General features: G+C 36.9%; 3 protein-coding genes across 3 annotated transcripts in view; 1 reads left to right on the top strand and 2 right to left on the bottom strand.

The window, feature by feature from the left end:
- The window catches only part of LOC128357721 (acetyl-coenzyme A synthetase, cytoplasmic-like), a 37,789-nt gene extending 35,402 nt beyond the window's left edge, over positions 1-2,387 (top strand). The window contains exon 15 of the mRNA XM_053318090.1: positions 398-2,387. Within this exon, the coding sequence (XP_053174065.1) occupies positions 398-525 (128 nt within the window). The 3' untranslated portion in view covers positions 526-2,387. The remainder of the gene's footprint in view (positions 1-397) is intronic.
- A 7,167-nt stretch (positions 2,388-9,554) lies between these two features.
- On the bottom strand, positions 9,555-13,662 carry LOC128357720 (galactose-specific lectin nattectin-like). Its single transcript, XM_053318089.1, has 6 exons — positions 13,594-13,662; positions 12,218-12,254; positions 11,640-11,725; positions 11,043-11,177; positions 9,717-9,828; positions 9,555-9,595 (listed from the first exon to the last, which is right to left on the bottom strand). The coding sequence occupies exons 1-6, from the start codon at positions 13,660-13,662 to the stop codon at positions 9,555-9,557; spliced, it is 480 nt and encodes a 159-aa protein (XP_053174064.1).
- A 1,884-nt stretch (positions 13,663-15,546) lies between these two features.
- On the bottom strand, positions 15,547-19,186 carry LOC128357719 (galactose-specific lectin nattectin-like). The gene is made up of 6 exons (XM_053318088.1): positions 19,109-19,186; positions 18,193-18,229; positions 17,622-17,707; positions 17,014-17,148; positions 15,702-15,813; positions 15,547-15,578 (listed from the first exon to the last, which is right to left on the bottom strand). The coding sequence occupies exons 1-6, from the start codon at positions 19,184-19,186 to the stop codon at positions 15,547-15,549; spliced, it is 480 nt and encodes a 159-aa protein (XP_053174063.1).
- Between the last annotated feature and the right edge of the window lie 793 nt (positions 19,187-19,979).

Genomic DNA, 19,979 nt, shown 5'->3' with positions numbered 1-19,979 from the left:
CGTCTCTATACAAGTCAATGGAGAATTCACCAACTTCTCACTTGATTTCTAACCTCAGTAAACGTTTTCAAAATGTGTTTATGGTCTCAATCGCTAGTTTAAAGCCTTCTGATGTTCATTTGTGACATTTCTTGGGTATGAGGTTCAGATGTAGTGTTTAGACGTGTGCTTTGAATTATTCAGCACTTTATGAACTGACTTCATAGATCTGAAGAAGTGTTTCTCAGTCTTGGTGAGGACTCGAACAGCAAAGGTCTGACTCAGCTGTATCTGTCTGAAAGTGACAGCAGTTAAGATTACTGAAGTTATAAACATGGACACATTTTTCTACATCCTGCTGAGACAGAAGTCCTTTTAAAAAAACACATCGTCACCTCTGCCTTGAAACTCTCTGCAGGTAAGATCATGCGACGGGTGCTCCGCAAAATCGCCTGCGACGAAAGGGACCTCGGCGACATCTCCACACTGGCGGACTCGTCGGTGGTGGAGCAGCTCTTCCAGAACAGATGCTGCCCTGCGGTGTGAAGGCCTCCAGGATCCTCGCAAGGAGGCTCCGACTGCAGCCGTACTCCAGCGGCCACAAAGCCAACCAGAGGAGGAGGAGGAGGGAGGAAGAGGAGGAGGAGGAAATTCCAAGAACTTGGTCTTGTCCAGCAAACAACAGAACCTTTATTTAAATGACCCCACAGTCCATTGTAAGGTTTGCCAACATTTGTCTGGTAACTGGTAGAAACTTCCTGCTAATAGTAGTTAACTGATAATTTTAACAGTAAGAAGCAAAGTTTAGGAATTAATAAAAAAGTTAAAAAGTAGTCGGTATAGCTGCAGGTAAAAAAAACCCCAAAAAAAACAAAGCAGTTGTGTCAATGAGAGCGAGAAGCTGGGGTTTGTTTCTGGGTGAGAGGTAGAACTGCGTAACACTGCATTTGGGTTTATTTCAGTGTTTAAGACAATAATACACAGCAATATCTGTTTTTCTACTGCTAACTAAAGATGTACTGTCAGTATGTCTACAGTAGTGTTTTCTCTCTGCAGTGAGTTTCTGTCAGCACAATAGGTTTTTTTCTGTGGTCAAAGGAGTAAATACACTGGAATAAGTCCCATGTGAAGTGCTACCGGTTAGCTGCCCTGTAGTTAATATAACAAGTCGTCTCCTCCCCTCGCTCGATGCCATAGTACTGTTATGTACACTGATGATTAGCTAAATCTGAGAACGCTCAATAATTCTACTAGTTATAATTTTTATTGTATTTTTTTAAAGCAAATATGTAGATTTTTTTTTGTCTCTTTTTTTCTGTTTTTATTTGGACTGATTTTTGACATAGGATTTGTTGGGTATTTTTGTTTGTTTGTCTGCACGCTTGTTTGTTCTTATTCTTCATTAAGTTGCAGGGAAGTTTAAAAAAAAAAAAAAAAAAGCAATCAGACTCTTCTGTCAGTCTGGTGGAAATGGGGGGAAAAGTGTTTGGTGTCATCATCCGGCTCCTCTCAAAAGCCCCAAACCAGCTGCTGCTCTGATGTTGAGAAAAAAGGAACATTTTCATATGTTTTCCAATAACAACCAAAATAGCAAACACTGTTTCTAAACCGAAAACAATAATTAAATTTGTTTCGTTTTTTTTTTTTTTTTTACAATGTTTAGTTCCACATTTCATGTTTAATTTGGACTTTACAACAGCCTGTAATCAATAAAGGTACCAGCATCAATTTCAAATGGCTGTAATTATCATTGCAATTATGGAAGGGAAGTGTGGATCGTGATTTTGGTACTACTCTAAAAATAATAAATGTTTAAATCCTTTAAATTAAAGCTAAAGCTCAGATGTGAATAAGACAATAAACGGTGTCATTATTCATGTTTAAACTTTTCTTCATCAAAGAAAAGCTAACCATGATGGTCCGTCACGCTGCCTTTTAAGCAAATCTACAGCGCATGAACTAAACATCTGAACTCTGAGCTGATTTGGGGCTTTGAACGGTTTCTAGTCTTGAATGTAAGAAAGATTTGATTCTGACTCCAGTTGAGTCAGAAGAAGCAGAAGCAGGACCTCCGTATAGATTTATATGATTGATCATATTTTCATTATTTTATCTTTTTCTTTTTGCTGTTTGTGTCTCAATGTGCCAACCTAAATAACAGTGGAACTGGGTGTAAAAAGCTAATAATCGTAATGTTTTTTTTTAAAGAAAAAAGAAAGTGCAGCTGCTTATATGATTTAAAAGCGTTTTGTTTTTTTTGTCTATATTATAATTTGAATGAAGGAAAGAGAATTTTGTTTGTTTTTTCTGGTCATCCTCACTTTTGTGTTGGTTTCATTTCCCTGTTTGTATCAAGTGTATGCAATGACAGTAAATGGACATGACTACTGCCTCTCATCCTCACTGGCTGTTCCTTTATATATTACAGAGTACTTGATATGTTTTTGCCTTTAATATTCTTTATCCCTAAAGGTGCATGGTGATCAAAATCACATTTTTCAAATCTTGTGTTGGTTGTCAAAAGGTTGGTTGGGTGTTTGAAGTATTTTAAATGTCAATATTGTGTCATTTTAGAGATGCCCTCCACATAAATAATTAATGTACTTCTTTATTGCAAGTGGGCACCAATTTGTTTTCTTTCTGGGATGTCAACATATTCATTCATGTGAATATCCCCTCAAGTTGGAACCAGGGTTATTATAGTTTTGAAATTTTCATTTCATTTTTAATTTTTGTAATTTCAGTTTAGTTTTAGTTTGTTTAAAGTGATTAAGTAGTTTTATTTTTATTTTGAGGAATTGACTACCGGTAGTTTTAATTTAGTTTGAGCTTTTCAGGAAAGTTTGCAAATCTTTTGCTGAAAGATGATGTCATAGATGCAGACACATTACAGGAGAAAGTAAATGTTTGATATAATTGATGTATTTGATGTTTGATATAATTTGTAAAATGGTATTAGGTTATAACTGTTAATTGCTGTCCACATCGATAGAATGGACCAGATTAGTTAGAACAGTAATTTATTAGCATTAACACTGATAACGAGTCAAGTAAAGCAATATTTCGGTGTTAAGTTTTTTGGGGTATATTTTAGTGGTTCTGGTGCTGCAAGAAGTCTAGGACAAAATATATCGCGTCCATGTTCTATCTACTTCACGTTTATGACTTTCAGAAAAAACGGACTTTCCGAGGAGCACTTGAATGCAGCATTACAAGAGGGTACCGCTCGGGATTTAGCCAATCAGAGGCAAGGTAGGGCAAGTCATGACGTCATCATCATAGAGGGAGAGGGGTCATTGCTAAGCAACCAAATAACTGTCACTTGTCAGAGTCCATATCCTCAATAAGTTAATATGTGAAAAATTGGGTTTTTGAAAGAGAATTTCCAGAAGTGCTGTGAAGATTTGATGCTGCAGGAGCGAAGTTAAGGTAAGGTGCGATATTACGGTCTGAAAGTGTCGGTGTCGACATTAGTTAGCGGCAGGAGCGTCGAAAGTAAAGTAACGGTCGTGCTGGTGGACAACGGCTCAAATACACAAACAGCAAAAACACTCTGTACAAATTCGACAGAAGTCAAATAAAACTCACCCAAACCATTGTTGATGGACATAAATGGTCGAAATAAATAATTAATTCACTGCATTAGATGTTAAATTAAGCTCGTTTTATTATATTTAAATCACTACTCTTTCAATGGAGTTTGGTGGGTTTGGCAAGTGTGAAATTAGGGGGCTGTTTCTGGTTAAAAAGGAATGAAAATGTATATTTTCTAACAGAAAATTCACACTTCAGCTAGTAAACATTAACTTTGTAGTGAAAAACAAGTCCGGTCTCAATCATAGACTGTAGTATAAAGGTCTCAATACAATACACAGCCTGGCTCTGAGATGCAGCAGAGAAATATGTGGCTCGCAGCGAGCCAACGCAACAATGCTCCAGCCAATCAGAGACCGGGAGCGTTCATGCGCGTTCACGGTCAGAGGTGAGGGGGGGGTTTACGTAGTGTACGCAGTGTACGCAGTCAGAGCGAGAAACGTCTCGTACAAACATAGTGGAGAAGGAGAGGTGACCAAGAAACATCCGGAGAGGAGAAACTTAGAAGAACATTTAATATAAAAGAAGGACTTTGACCAGACAAGGACCCGCGGACACATCGGTGTGGTTAACGGCAGAGGGACCAACGGAGACCCGGTGGAGAGTGAAGGCTGACGCTGATCTGCCGGACAGGTGAGTAACATCAGCGCTGCTTCACATAAACTGTAACGTTACCTCCTGACATTCAGCTCACTGTCTAGTTTGTCAGGATGGTGTTGTTGTGATGTTAGCTGTAAAGCAGCAGAGTTGTTAACTACACCTGTTTGACGCTCTGCACGTTAGCGTCGCAGCTAACGTTAGCAGCGTGCTAACGTTAGCTCCGTAACTTACAACGTAGCTGCTGTGTTGTTCACTGCTTTCAAACTGTTTACAGTGACGAAGACATATAAACACAGGTTTACTGTCACACTACGATTATTTGGAGTCATACACGGGCCAACATGCTATGTTATCATTAGCTTCAACTCTTGTCACTGTAGTTGTGTAAAATCAACTTGAACTCCTGCTAGTTTTTACTCCGTTGTATTTTATTACATAAACAGATTGATACACAGATAAACAGATTTACTTAATTGATCCAATATTTGGAAAATCTTGATTTAGAGCAGCATGTTATCCAGTATATAATATGATGTTTAATTCAGCTGAAAAAATCAAGGCCTGGGGATATCCAAAACAAAAATAAAATCGGCACATATTTTCTCCACATAGCCCATAGCTGTAGCCATCACGCCACAGTCTTCTTTGTTTTCCAGTAACAATGGCATAAGACGTATAATGGATGTGTATTTATTCTTTTTAAAGGCATCCCAGACACAGTCAGCTCCAGAAACCTCCCAGCCTCTCATCCTGTAGCCCTGCTCTTCACAGCATTTCCCCGGCCCCAGCTCGTCTTCAGCCTTTTTCCCAGTTCAATATCCCATTTCTATTCCCCTCAATAAATGTCTTATCCTTCAGTTGTGCCTCCTCGCCTCTGTGTCACATACTTAGAGTAACTAGCTTCAACTAAGTATCAAATTATGTAAGACTTTATACAATTTACAAATATGTATGTGTACATTTTTCTTATTTCTACTGATATTGTGATTGTTCTGTTTTATACTGATAATAATACATTAAGTAATTTTACTCGGCTATCATAAATTGAAAAATGTTATTGCAAACAACAATTTTCCGCAAACAATGAGAAAAAAAAAGTTGAAACCTACAAAGTGACACTTTTAACTGCGGTGTGAACGTAGCCTAAGTGCTTCATGTTGAAGGGAATCTGCATCTCTGGCAGAAACACCAGGCTGACTGACCCTGGACAGGGTGAGGTGATGCTATAGGGTCACCACCAGGTGATGAAGACAGTAGGTTGAACATCATGCTTGGGTCCCTCATCAAACAGTGCTGCAGCTGATGAGACTTCTCAAGGTCCAGGTCCTGAATTATCTCCTGAAATGAGAAAATTGTTAACATTTCATTCCACTGCATAAATGCCTTTTGAAAAGTTCGTTATACATCGGCTAATGACAATAAAGACTGTTCTATACTTTTCGGTTAGTCGTCGATTATACCCACGTGTTAACTGATCATGAAAAGGGCTTATTCACATCCTGAGTTGGGACTGAATAGATTTTCATCCAGATCTTTGAAGTTTCTGAAAGTATCATCAGGACATTGGTAAGTGTAAATTACATTTTCCCTTTGTTTTGGATTTTTTTTATTTTAAAGCCTTTTCTCAAAACAGGAAGTGGGCGCCGTCAGTTAACGGTGTGAGAATGAAAAGTTGTTATATTGCGATAAATGAGTGTTTGATAATTAAATAACCTAGCTGGAATGGGAACAAGGTATAATATGTTTTGTTGTATTTTATTAATGAATTATAGGTAATATATTTATGTTAAGTAATATTTGTTCTTAATTAGGATAATCTGTAATGTAAAATGCTAATGTTAGATTTATAACGTTTATTTTGATTTTTATATGATAAATATGTTAGTGAATGTTTTTATTGATGCCCATCTGTACATTTAATGGAATTTGATTGATGTTTGTGTTTGTGATTATATACGCTATTTTATTTGTTCATTTATTTTGTTGCACCTGGAGCTCTTACGGGTTTTTGGAAGAAAGGAGAGGAAAGATATTTGTGTTCATAACTAAAGGTTAACGGCTGAACATAAATAAATAAGTTTCAGTACACTAAACCATTGTCTGGCTGGGGTTCACATATCATTGGTATGTTATGCTAATAGATGAAAGACACAATGTGGGGACAGTTTGCAATAATTATTCAGCTCTTGAACTGTGGACATCCATGATGGAGCTAGTCTGTTACATTTCCAGGTTCCAGTCCACTTCTTCACCTGGACATCAATGCCATCTCAGTGCAATGCATGTATTGCCAGATTATGAGACTGATGATACTGTGGAGGAATATCCTGATGCTGTCCCTGCTGGTCCTGCTTGGTGAAGTGAACTCATTTTGAGGATTTCATAAATCAGACACGAGGCCAAGAAAGAAGTAACTGTGAAGGTAAGACCTGCATTTAATTACCTGTATGATGTGTGATACATGTTTGCTCTGCTTCTCATGAGCACTGAGCGAGGGTGCGGCCGCCCCGGGCCCACGATTGCAAAGGGGCCCACCGCCAGACTGATGACAGACCCAAAAAAAAGTAAAAAGGAAAAGTAAAGTTGCAAAGTCGGACTCTGGCTGTTGTATTTGTAAGGATAAATGTTTAAAAGTAAATATCCCTTCTTTCTCAAGGAGAAACCTCTCATACCTGAGCTGATCAGAGCACTGATGGAGTTTGTGTTTGTGTACACTGCTTGTACATGGTTTGTTGTCCTGTCTGGGTTGATTATGTGTGACTGGATGGTGCAGACTATTAAATTAAGAGACTTTTAAACCTTTGTCTTTATTGTTTGTAAACCATAAAATTTACAATAAAATTAGTATGACTTTTTCATTTTCTTTTTGGTGATAAATTAGTTTATTCAGTCTCTTTGGACAGCAGCCAGATAGCCTGCCGCAGATTAGATCCAAGGTGAATTGTTAACTGCACAGCAGCCTTTGGATCCTTATAAGGTTCCAAACATGTCTCGCCTCTGAATGAATCCGAAAAGCAGACTCGCTGTGTAAAATGGCACACAAGTGCGGCAATAAACCGCCTCCATTCGGTTCTGTGTAAAAAAAAAAACGTGGCTTAATGGCAGACCTTCTGATAAGGCTCTGATGTAGGTTGTAGATTGTTAGTTGCTGCCATAATCGATACGTAGTAAATGTCTGACATGTTACCTTTGCTTCAGAGATGACCGGCAGAGCTGAGGAGAGGACAGATGTGATGGAGGAAGAGCAGTCAGTCACTTTATACCTTTTCACACATCTTCGGTTGTGGAATGTAAAACATGCCTTTTCCATATCAGATGATAGGGGAGCCTCCCCACATGGGACAACAAGGAAACAAAAAGCATACAGTACATCCGTGAGTCTGATTTAACATGTATATCTGTTCGTTGTTCCCCATTCTTCTTTGCTAAACTGCTAAACGCTCTATGAAATGTGAATGCGGGTGTGTGGGTTTAGGAAGATTGCCAAAAGATACAATTTGATCTTATCAGACCCTAAAACATTCTTCTTTTCTGTGGAAGATGAGTAGTTCAGATGTCACAAGTGTTTTTCTATTATTATTTTTTCTCTGCCGTTCTGGAATTAAGCTGAGATTGTCAACAGTTGTCCTGTATGTTCAGTTTCTATCATCTCAGCCTTGGACCCCTGTAGTTCCTCTCTATAGTATAAATACTGTACTGTATTGGCTAGATTATAAGAAAACCCCCTCCTCCTTTTCCATCACATGTTTTTGGGTAAAGACTGAAGATACAACACACTTACATGAAAGGACAGGTTACCTGAGATGCTATTAATCCAAGGAGAAGAGGGTCCTCATCTTGGAAGCTTTTCTCTCTCAAAAAGTGAGCAGAACAAAGCAGAACATAAAGCCCACATTTGTGTTTTTTGTCTGTGATTCACACTGTAAAACTCCTCCTGTCAGACTCTTGGAAGCATCAAAATGATTTATTATGGCAATTAAGCATTTTTTCAGGTTTGGTAAATCACATGCATGTGCTAAATAACATATTTGCATTTTCCCCTTCCTATATTTTGCACACTGGGGTAAAAACGCCCTATTTTGCATATTTATTATGTCAAACGTACTAAATGGATAGCGTGTATTATATTGCACGTTTGAAAGATGCCTCAGTGCACCGCGTTAGTGGATCAGCTTGCACATTTTTTGCGGGTGATGTCAAGTTTGCACACGTTTTTACACACGCACGATTTAGTGAATCAGGCCCAGTGAGTGGTCTGCCACTTAAAGAGGATTCCCCACCTCTTCTCAGTAAAAATGCCAACTTTGACAGTAAAGGGCCCAGGTGCTGAACCAGGGGGAGAGACAAACTTTGTCATGTCAGATAAAATAAAACATATGTGTGGAAGTGACTACACACTCAGCAATAAAGGTGTGTGATCAACAAGCTTTCATATTCTGTTTTTTACATGGTGACATGTTTGCTTAATGACAATACGTGCAAGAAGGATCCATTACATGTCATTTTGCTGTCTTAGTTAGAGCTGCAACTGATAATCATTTTAGTTTTCAATAAATCTGTTAATTATTTTCTCAATCAATCAATTAGATCATTAGAATGTCAGAATATGGTGAAAAAACATCGTCACTGTTTCCCAGAGTCCAAGGAGACATCTTCAAATGTCAAGATGACAAGATGTTCAGTTTACTGTGTTTATGTTTTAACAGAAAAATAAGTCAAAGAATCAAGACCAGACAAAAACATGCTTTCAATGAAAGTTTTATGTACTGATTGGTTAGTTGATTACATGAAGTTAAAATGATTCAAACAAGAAAGTAAATAGAGCTGTGTGGGACATTTTGGAAGAGACACAATCCAGTCAGTTGTTACACAAAGCACACAATTCAAAGACATACATGTAATCTACCATGTACAGGAAGACTACTGTAATATTTAATTTGTGTTCAAACTCATGCTGATGGAAGCTTTAACCCCTCATAGCCGCTAGCTGTTTTTTTTAATATGAATTTATATTAACTTGAGTAAAATTAGACAGATTTTGAGTAGAAATATTTAAACCATCTTAGCCGTTTTTCTAAATTAATTCATTAGACGTTACCAGATAATCAAAAATCAGAATTAATAATCATAAGAGTTCTACCATTACAGAGGAAGTGGCGTTCTCATTGTGACATGCATGGTGAAGTATGATGTGCTGCATCACAGATCCTTGCCACAAACAAAAGGTCTTCCATGGTGACAAGGGAGATCATTCCAGTATAATCCTGCAGGGAGAGATTGACAAACAAGCAAAGCCACAATAAATGTTTTAGAGGTTTTATTTATTCATACAACTAAATTAATGGATAAGATATATTTAAATATCTGTAGGTGCACATTTTCTAAAGCTTCAAGAATGCTGTGAGTATATCTGCTGATGTACCTACAGAGGAGCAACACATGACCATACAGCAAACTGTACTGGTACAAAAACTGATTTTAAGGCAGTAGTATTTCTCCACAATAAAAATCAACACCAGGAAGCCAAGAAATTATATTTATACCTCCAAAGTTCATCTCTATGCAGTGTTCTTTTCCTCCAGCGTTGTCAGGCTGTCTGACGTACCAGCGGAAGTAGCTAAACTTTGAACCATCACTCCACAACCATGTTCCCTCCTGGAAGAGAGAATGTATGTAATATAATGTACCACACATAACACAAAAATAATAAGAGCGCTTGACAATAATGCAACAGATTACAACAAAGCAGCAACCTGCTGTCTCAAGAATGACCTCAGAACTGAAGCATTAGTTCTCTAATCAAAGGTTAAAAACAACCTAAAAGATACAAAATAGAACCTAAACTATCTTGTAGGGCTGCAACTTATGATTATTTTCATTATCAATCAATCTGTTTGTTATTTTCTGGATTCACTGATTAATTGTTTGGTTGATGAAAATATCAATGACGTCCTGATTTGTGCAGACCAAGAGTGCGAGGTAGGTTTGTGCTGATTCACGATCAGATTGACTATTGATGAATGAAGAGACGATTGTTGAGTTTTTTTCCCTGCAGATATCAGCAATTCAAATCTAAAATCTGCTACGCAACAACCAGTCAATTAATCAGTTTGAGAATCAGTATCAACATAGTCTTTATTGTCAATGTACACGTACAACCAAATTGAAATCAAAAAAAGAAAGAAAGTGCTGGTACAGGAATAAAATAAATGAGTAATTAGTACTAAAACTAACTAAATACTAAACTAACTAAAACACAAAGTACACACACAAGGCATTTGTCTTTCTGCCATCAGTATTGCACAATTGTCCTTAATATTACACTAAGAAATTGCTGTAGCAATACAGGATCAGATTTTTGGAGCATTTAGAGCATTTATTCCTCTAGGATAAAAAACATTTTTTAACCTGCTTGTCTGTGTTTTGTCCTGTAACATCTGCCTCAGTGTGAGCCAGGTGGGATGGGTCTTTGAGGATGGTGTAGGCCTTATTGATACTATTAGATTCATATAAAATGTAATAATTGCAATTTGATTCATTTGAATTAACTACGTTTTGTGTCATTTTTTTAATGAGAAAAAGTCCAAATTCCAGCTTCTTAAATGTGGATATTTTCTGGTTTCTTTAGTCCTCTTTTGACAGTAAACTGAATGTCTTTGGTTTGCTGTTGGTCGGGACAACATTTGAGGATGTAATCTTGGGCTTTGGAAAAAATGAGTGACACTTTTCTGGCGTTTTATAAAACAAACAATAAATCAATAATTACATATATTATAATATTAATAAATTAATCAATAATGAGAAGAATTATTAGTTGCAGCTCTAATGATAGAGAAAGCTGCATCAGATTCTGTGTTTGTATGTCTCACCTTCACTGCGTCATAGCCACCAATCCAGGTATGGTGGCGAGCACCAGACACTCTGAAAATCAGGTCACTGAGGAAGGCATTTTCATCAGCACTGTGGATGGAGGCCAGATTCCCACCAATAGAGATGCAGAAATGCTAGAGAAACAGAGCGAGACACAGTGACATAAAAATAAAATTTTGGGTTGGGAGGACAGAGAAAAGGAGAAGAAAGACAGAGGAATACAAAAGAGTCTTTTTGCAAACATCATATATGATGAGATGTGAAAGTCAAAACACTGACTACAGCATGGTTCCAAGATGTTAAAAGCCAAAGAAACATAAAGATACACAAAACGTTCAACATAAAATAAATCCTGCAATGCAATAACATACACCCACATCAAAATACCTCAGTTAAGCAACGACAGTTTGGTGGTTAAAGTAAAATTGTCATTTGAAGATTTAATTTAGAATCTGTGACCCTGTTCCATAATCAAGTCCTGACCAGACTGCTGTAAGGACTTTTAATTTTTAATAACTGGATATTTAGTGGAAAGGTGTTCCTCAACATAGCACCAATGTAAATAAAGGAATAATAGTTTTTGTTGAATCGAATACCTCTGCATCGTTCCATAATCTTGCCTGGCGATAGAAAATGAAGCAGCGAGAGCCAAACTGAGTCCAACCAGAGGGACAGCGAGACACTGCAAAACACTTATCATGTTAGAAATAAGATGTGGACATTACAGTCATTAGTGATTATTGAACATGTTAATCCAATGCAAATTCAAATGTAAAGGTCAAGTGAGGTTGCATCTTATACTTTAGGAAAGTGAATAACATCTATCACCATTATCTGACATTTTATGGACCAAACAATCAATTCAGCAAGCAGTCTCACATTTTAATCTTAAATAGGTGGTACTCTCAGACTAAGAGTAACGTTCACTCATTTTAACTTATTTCAGCCATGCATATGTTTATGCAGATATTCTAGTTTGGTAACTTGCAGTGTAGTGAACAATATGCATGTGCAGTTAAGTCCACAACTGATCTACAAGTCATCAAAGCAATGATTTTATTAGTGTTGATGGATTGTAGAAAGTCAATGCATAGACGCTCAAAGTGAGGGACATACATCGCACACTTCTAATTGGAATTATTACAACCAAATAAAGCCAAACACAGTTACCAACCTTGCTCGTCTGAGTTATCTGTGGCCGACTGTGTGACCTGTGAACATGAACACATTGTTTAATAAGCTGGGAATCATTTCAGTGATTAACTCAGCAGCTCAACCGAATTTTCTGTAGCAAATACTGTGACAAAACTAACATGTAGACCGTGTTGTATGTGGAATATGAACATGTGAACTTTGGTCTCTGGTGACAGTCTCTCAGGTTTCAGACCCACCTCCCCATGGTTTCAATAGGCTATGAAGATGTAGTGCCTCATTCTTTTGAAAATGTGTTTGTAATCATGGTGATGATGACTTGTTAAACCACAGTGTAATGGGAAAACAATGTAGTTGTGTATGACAGTAATTTTTAAGATTTTTTTTCTCCTACAACAAAAAAGAGAGACAAGGACGCTTTGGAAGTTTAACTTACAGTTCCTGCAATGAACAGTCCACTGGTCAAACACAGGAAGAAAACGAAGTGACAACCTGATGCCATCTGTGTTAAACATAACAAATTAAACATTAAACTCAACAAATGTGCTCGTATTATCCAAAACATTAGAATATGATTAAATTAACCTTTCACTATCATAATTCGATCCAATCGGGGAATGTCAAACCTGACGCCAGATTAAAAGCTTCAGTAGTGATGAAACACAGATATTTATGTGGCAGTGACAGGCTTAATCAACATTGTATGAACTAATTTTGCAGGGCTTCAATGTAAAAAATGTTCATTTATATTTAAAAGTCCTGCACTATAGCTTTAAATTAATCACCTACCATTTTGAATATCAATTAGTCATTTGTAATCATTTTAACAAAGTGGAGCAGCAAACAGCAGTATCAAACAAGACATACAACACACTCTACAGCATTATATGCTAAATTTAAACTGATTCTTAGGTTGTTTCACCTCAACAACCCTGCCCATGCTCAGCATGTTGGATAGTGATGGTGCAGCAGAGAGGCTGCTCTCCACTGCTGGAGACATGACGTTAATAACGCAGTGGAGCACTCTGCCTCCACCTCATTTTCTTATTCATACACAGGCAAGAGACTGTAAGATGCTTTTAATTCATTCATTTTAATTGATGCAGTCAACTTTTCAAAATAATAAGACTACAGACCATCAATAATAGTTTTATCATTGCATCAAAGTCCACTGAATCATATCATGAGGTTCCTAGAAATTCCCACCCCAAATATTCTTGGGGTGTGGATTGTTGGTCTTCACAAATCAAAACATTTGAAGAATTGGCTTTGGAAAATATTTATCGATTAAGAAATAAATACATTTGAATCAAAAAAGAATGGACGGATTAATCAATAATGAAAATGATTGTTAGTTGCAGCCATAATCGATACGTTAGTAAATGCCTGAAATGTTACCTTTGCTTCAGAGATGACCGGCAGAGCTGAGGAGAGGATAGATGTGATGGAGGAAGAGCAGTCAGTCATTTTATACCTTTTCACACATCTTCAGTTGTGGAGTGTAAAGCATGCCTTCTCCATATCAGATGATGGGGGATTCTCCCCACATGGGACAACAAGGAAACAAAAAGCATACAGTACATCCGTGAATCTGATTTAACATGTATATCTGTTCGTTGTTCCTCATTCTTCTTTGCTAAACTGCTAAACGCTCTATGAAATGTGAATGTAGTCGTGTAGGTTTAGGAAGATGGCCAAAAGATACAATTTGATCTTATCAGACCCTAAAACATTCTTCTTTTCTGTAGAAGATGAGTAGTTCAGGTATCACAAGTGTTTTTCTATTAATATTTTTTCTCTGCCGTTCTGGAATTAAGCTGAGATTGTCAACAGTTGTCCTGTATGTTCAGTTTCTATCATCTCAGCCTTGGACCCCTGTAGTTCCTCTCCATAATATAAATGCTGTACTGTATTGGCTAGATTATAAGAACCCCCCCCCCCTCCTTTTCCATCACATGTTTTTGGGTAAAGACTGAAGATACAACACACTTACATGTAAGGACAGGTTACCTGAGATGCTATTAATCCAAGGAGAAGAGAGTCCTCATCTTGGAAGCTTTTCTCTCACCAAAATTGGTATTTTTCACTTTCAGACAGCTGTAAACCTGCTGCTTGACAGACGGTTCAGTTTTGTTGTGTGTTTTTGCTGTAAAGTTACAGTTTGTTAGCTTAGCTTAAATTGGAAATGGGGAAAGGACAAGCCTGGCTCTGTCCAAAGGTAACAAAATACTCATACCAGCACCCCTAAAACTGCTGATTTCCCAAAAACTTTTCAAACTGGCACACTTTAGGAAGTTGTGATGTTTGATTTCTTGTTCATAGAGAAGCTTTATGTTGAAGGCTCAGTGGACCCCCCCCTCCCCCCCCCCCCCCCAAATCAGACTAAAAAATAATGTTTCATGCAGTTCTTCTTGCATGTTTAGAATAACTCTGCAAATGACAACAATACATGCAAGAAGGATCCATTACATGTCATTTTGCTGTCTTAGTTAGAGATGTAACTGATAATTATTTTAGTTTTCAATAAATCTGTTAATTATTTTCTCAATCAATCAATTAGATCATTAGAATGTCAGAATATGGTGAAATAACATCATCACTGTTTCCCAGAGTCCAAGGAGACATCTTCAAATGTCAAGATGACAAGATGTTCAGTTTACTGTGTTTATGTTTTAACAGAAAAATAAGTCAAAGAATCAAGACCAGACAAAAACATGCTTTCAATGAAAGTTTTATATACTGATTGGTTAGTTGATTACATGAAGTTAAAATGATTCAAACAAGAAAGAAAATAGAGCTGTGTGGGACATTTTGGAAGAGACACAATCCAGTCAGTTGTTACACAAAGCACACAATTCAAAGACATACATGTAATCTACAATGTACAGCAAGGCTACTGTAATATTACATTTGTGTTCAAACTCATGCTGATGGAAGCTTTAACCCCTCATAGCCGCTTGCTGGTTTTTTTTTTAATATGAACTTATATTAACTTGAGTAAAATGAGTAGAAATATTTAAACCATCGTAGCAGTTTTTCTAAATTCATTGATTAGATGATAATCAAAAATCAGAATTAATAATCATAAGAGTTCTACCATTACAGAGGAAGTGGCGTTCTCATTGTGGCATGCATGGTGAAGTATGATGTGCTGCATCACAGATCCTTGCTACAAACAAAAAATCTTCCATGGTAACAAGGGAGATCATTCCAGTATAATCCTGCAGGGAGAGATTGACAAACAAGCAAAGCCACAATAAATGTTTTAGAGGAGGTTTTATTTATTTATACAACTAAATTAATGGATAAGATGTATTTAAATATCTGTAGGTGCACATTTTCTAAAGCTTTCTAGAATGCTGTGAGTATATCTGCTGATGTACCTACAGAGGGGCAACACATGACCATACAGCAAACTGTACTGGTACAAAAACTGATTTTAAGGCAGTAGTATTTCTCCACAATAAAAATCAACATCAGGAAGCCAAGAAAAAATATATTTATACCTCCAAAGTTCATCTCTATGCAGTTTTCTCTTCCTCCATGGTTGTTAGGCTCCCTGAGGTACCAGCGGAAGTAGTTAAACTTTGAGCCATCACTCCACAACCATGTTCCCTCCTGGAAGAGAGAATATATGTAATATAATGTACCACACGTAACACAAAAATAATAAGAGCGCTTGACAATAATGCAACAGATTACAACAAAGCAGCAACCTGCTGTCTCAAGAATAACCTCAGAACTGAAGCATTAGTTCTCTGATCAAAGGTTAAAAACAACCTAAAAGATACAAAATAGAACCTAAACTATCTCGTAGGGCTGCAACTTGTGATTATTTTCATTATCAATCAATCTGTTTGTTATTTTCTGGATTCACTGATCAATTGTTTGGTTGATGAAAATATCAATGAAGTCCTGATTTGTGCAGACCAAGAGTGCGAGGTAGGTTTGTGCTGATTCATGACCAGATTGACTATTGATGAATGAAGAGACGATTGTTGAGTTTTTTTCCCCTGCAGATATCAGCAAATTAAATCTAAAATCTGCTACGCAACAACCAGTCAATTAAGAGAATCAGTATCAACATAGTCTTTATTGTCATTGTACACGTACAACCAAATTGAAATAAAAAAAAAAAGAAAGTGCTGGTAAAGTAATAAAATAAATGAGTAATTAGTACTAAAACTAACTAAATACTAAACTAACTAAAACACAAAGTACACACACAAGGCATTTGTCTTGCTGTCATCAGTATTGCACAATTCTCCTTAATATTACACTAAGAAATTGCTGTAGCAATACAGGATCAGATTTTTGGAGCATTTAGAGCATTTATTCCTCTAGGATAAAAAACGTTTTTTAACCTGCTTGTCTGTGTTTTGTCCTGTAACATCTGCCTCAGTGTGAGCCAGGTGGGATGGGTCTTTGAAGATGATGTAGGCCTTATTGATACTATTAAATAATATAAAATGTAATAATTGCAATTTGATTCATTTGAATTAACTTTGTTTTGTGTGTTTTTTTATGAGAAAAAGTTCAAATTCCAGCTTCTTAAATGTGGATATTTTCTGGTTTCTTTAGTCCTCTTTTGACAGTAAACTGAATGTCTTTGGTTTGCTGTTGGTCGGGACAACATTTGAGGATGTAATCTTGGGCTTTGGAAAAAAGTGAGTGACACTTTTCTGACCTTTTATAAAACATAAATCAATAATTACATATATTATAATATTAATAAATTAATCAATAATGAGAATAATTATTAGTTGCAGCTCTGATGGTAGAGAAAGCCGTATCAGATCCTTTGTTTGTATGTCTCACCTTCACTGCGTCATAGCCACCAATCCAGGTATGGTGTCGGTGACCTGACACTCTGAAAATCAGGTCACTGAGGAAGGCGTTTTCATCAGCACTGTGGATGGAGGCCAGATTCCCACCAATAGAGATGCAGAGATTCTAGAGAAACAGAGCGAGACACAGTGACATAAAAATAAAATTTTGGGTTGGGAGTACAGAGAAAAAAAAAAAAGTAAGAAAGAGAGAGGAATACAAAAGGGTCTTTTTGCAAACATCATATATGATGAGATGTGAAAGTGAAAACACTGACAACAGCATGGTATTGCAAATGATATTAAAAGCCAAAGAAACATAAAGATACACAAAACGTTCAACATAAAGTAAATCCTGCAATGCAGTAACATACACCCACATCAAAATACCTCAGTTAAGCAACGACAGTTTTGTGGTCAAAGTAAAATTGTCATTTGAAGATTTAATTTTGAATCTGTGACCCTGTTCCATAATCAAGTCCTGACCAGACTGCCATAAGCACTTTTCATTTTTTAACAATTGGACATTTAGTGGAAAGTTGTTCCTCAACATAGAAACAGTGTAAATAAAAGAATAATAGTTTTTGTTGAATCGAATACCTCGGCATCATTCCATGTCCTTCCGTGGCGATGGAAAATGAAGCAGCGAGAGCCAAACTGAGTCCAACCAGAGGGACAGCGAGACACTGCAAAACACTTATCATGTTAGAAATAAGCTGCACATGTGGACATTACAGTCATTAGTGATTATTGAACATGTTAATCCAATGCAAATTGAAATATAAAGGTCAAGTGAGGTTGCATCTTATACTTTAGGAAAGTGAATAACATCTATCACCATTATCTGACATTTTATGGATCAAGAAGAAGTCTCATATTTTAATCTTAAATAGTTGGTACTCTCAGACTAAGAGTAACGTTCACTCATTTTAACTTATTTCAGCCATGCATATGTTTATGCAGCTATTCTAGTTTGGTAACTTGCAGCGTAGTGAACAATATGCATGTGCAGTTAAGTCCACAACTGATCTACAAGTCATCAAAGCAATGATTTTATTAGTGTTGATGGATTGTAGAAAGTGAATGCATAGGCGCTCAAAGTGAGGGACATACATTGCACACCTCTAATTGGAATTATTACAACCAAATAAAGCCAAACACAGTTACCAACCTTGCTCGTCTGAGTTATCTGTGGCCGACTGTGTGACCTGTGAACATGAACACATCGTTTAATAAGCTGGGAATCATTTCCGTGATTAACTCAGCAGCTCCACAGATTTTTATGTAGCAAATACTGTGACAAAACTAACATGTAGACCGTGGTGTATGTGGAATATGAACATGTGAACTTTGGTCTCTGGTGACAGTCTCTCAGGTTTCAGACCCACCTCCCCATGGTTTCAATAGGCTATGAAGATGAAGTGCCTCATTCATTTGAAAATGTTGCTTGTGATTGTAATCATGGTGACGATGACTTGTAAAGCCATAGTGTAATGGGACAACAATGTAGTTGTGTATGACAGTAATTTTTAAGACTTTTATTCTCCTACAACAAAAAAGAGAGACAAGGACACTTTGGAAGTTTAACTTACAGTTCCTGCAATGAACAGTCCACTGGTCAAACACAGGAAGAAAACGAAGTGACAACCTGATGCCATCTGTGTTAAACATAACAAATTAAACATTAAACCCAACAAATGTGCTCGAATTATCCAAAACATTAGAATATGATTAAATTAACCTTTCACTATCAAAATTCGATCCAATCGGGGAATGTCAAACCTGACACCAGATTAAAAGCTTCAGTAGTGATGAAACACAGATATTTATGTGGCAGTGACAGGCTTAATCAACATTGTGTGAACTAATTTTGCAGGGCTTCGATGTAAAAAATGTTCATTTATATTTAAAAGTCCTGCACTATAGCTTTAAATTAATCACCTACCATTTTGAATATCAATGAATCATTTTTAATCATTTTAACAGAGTGGAGCAGCAAACAGCAGTATCAAACAAGACATACAACTGCAGCAACACACTCTACAGCATTATATGATACATTTAAACTGATTCTTAGGTTGTTTCACCTCAACAACCCTGCCCATGCTCAGCATGTTGGATAGTGATGGTGCAGCAGAGAGGCTGCTCTCCACTGCTGGAGACATGACGTTAATAACGCAGTTGAGCACTCTGCCTCCACCTCATTTTCTTATTCTCACACGGGCAAGAGACTGTAAGATGCTTTTAATTCATTCATTTTAATTAATGCAGTCAACTTTTTAAAATAATAAGACTACAGAATATTTATCTTATCTGTCTGTTATGAATCATATTGTATTTGATTGGACTAAGAACTGATGCATCAATAATAGTTTTATCATTGCATCACAGTCCACTGAATCATATCATGAGGTTCCTAGAAATTCCTACCCCAAATATTCTTGGGGTGTGGATTGTTGGTCTTCACAAATCAAAACATTTGAAGAATTGGCTTTGGAAAATATTTATCGATTAAGAAATAAATACATTTGAATCAAAAAAGAATGGACAGATTAATCAACAATAAAAATGATTGTTAGTTGCAGCCATAATCGATACGTAGTAAATGCCTGAAATGTTACCTTTGCTTCAGAGATGACTGGCAGAGCTGAGGAGAGGATAGATGTGATGGAGGAAGAGCAGTCAGTCATTTTATACCTTTTCACACATCTTCAGTTGTGGAGTGTAAAGCATGCCTTCTCCATATCAGATGATGGGGGATTCTCCCCACATGGGACAACAAGGAAACAAAAAGCATACAGTACATCCGTGAGTCTGATTTAACATGGATATCTGTTCATTGTTCCTCATTCTTCTTTGCTAAACTTCTCAAGCTCTATGAAATGTGTGGGTTTAGGAAGATGGCCAAAAGCTCCAATTTCATTTCTTTTCTGTGGAAGATGAGTAGTTCAGGTATCA

Source organism: Scomber japonicus, chromosome 4 (assembly GCF_027409825.1).
Source record: "Scomber japonicus isolate fScoJap1 chromosome 4, fScoJap1.pri, whole genome shotgun sequence".
NCBI lineage: Eukaryota > Metazoa > Chordata > Actinopteri > Scombriformes > Scombridae > Scomber > Scomber japonicus.
Note: the sequence above shows the minus strand (reverse complement) of the source record. Positions and strands in the feature narration are given on the sequence as shown.

Excerpts from the sequence above, each read along its gene's own strand:
- LOC128357719 (XM_053318088.1), bottom strand. The coding sequence starts at position 19,186 with ATGTCTCCAGCAGTGGAGAGCAGCCTCTCTGCTGCACCATCACTATCC. Across the intron at positions 18,230-19,108 it reads GCATGGGCAGGGTTGTTGAG|GTCACACAGTCGGCCACAGA; the intron begins GTGAAACAACCT and ends TCATGTTCACAG. Across the intron at positions 17,708-18,192 it reads AGATAACTCAGACGAGCAAG|TGTCTCGCTGTCCCTCTGGT; the intron begins GTTGGTAACTGT and ends AGTGTTTTGCAG.
- LOC128357720 (XM_053318089.1), bottom strand. The coding sequence starts at position 13,662 with ATGACTGACTGCTCTTCCTCCATCACATCTATCCTCTCCTCAGCTCTG. Across the intron at positions 11,726-12,217 it reads AGATAACTCAGACGAGCAAG|TGTCTCGCTGTCCCTCTGGT; the intron begins GTTGGTAACTGT and ends AGTGTTTTGCAG. Across the intron at positions 9,829-11,042 it reads GTGGCTATGACGCAGTGAAG|GAGGGAACATGGTTGTGGAG; the intron begins GTGAGACATACA and ends TCTCTCTTCCAG.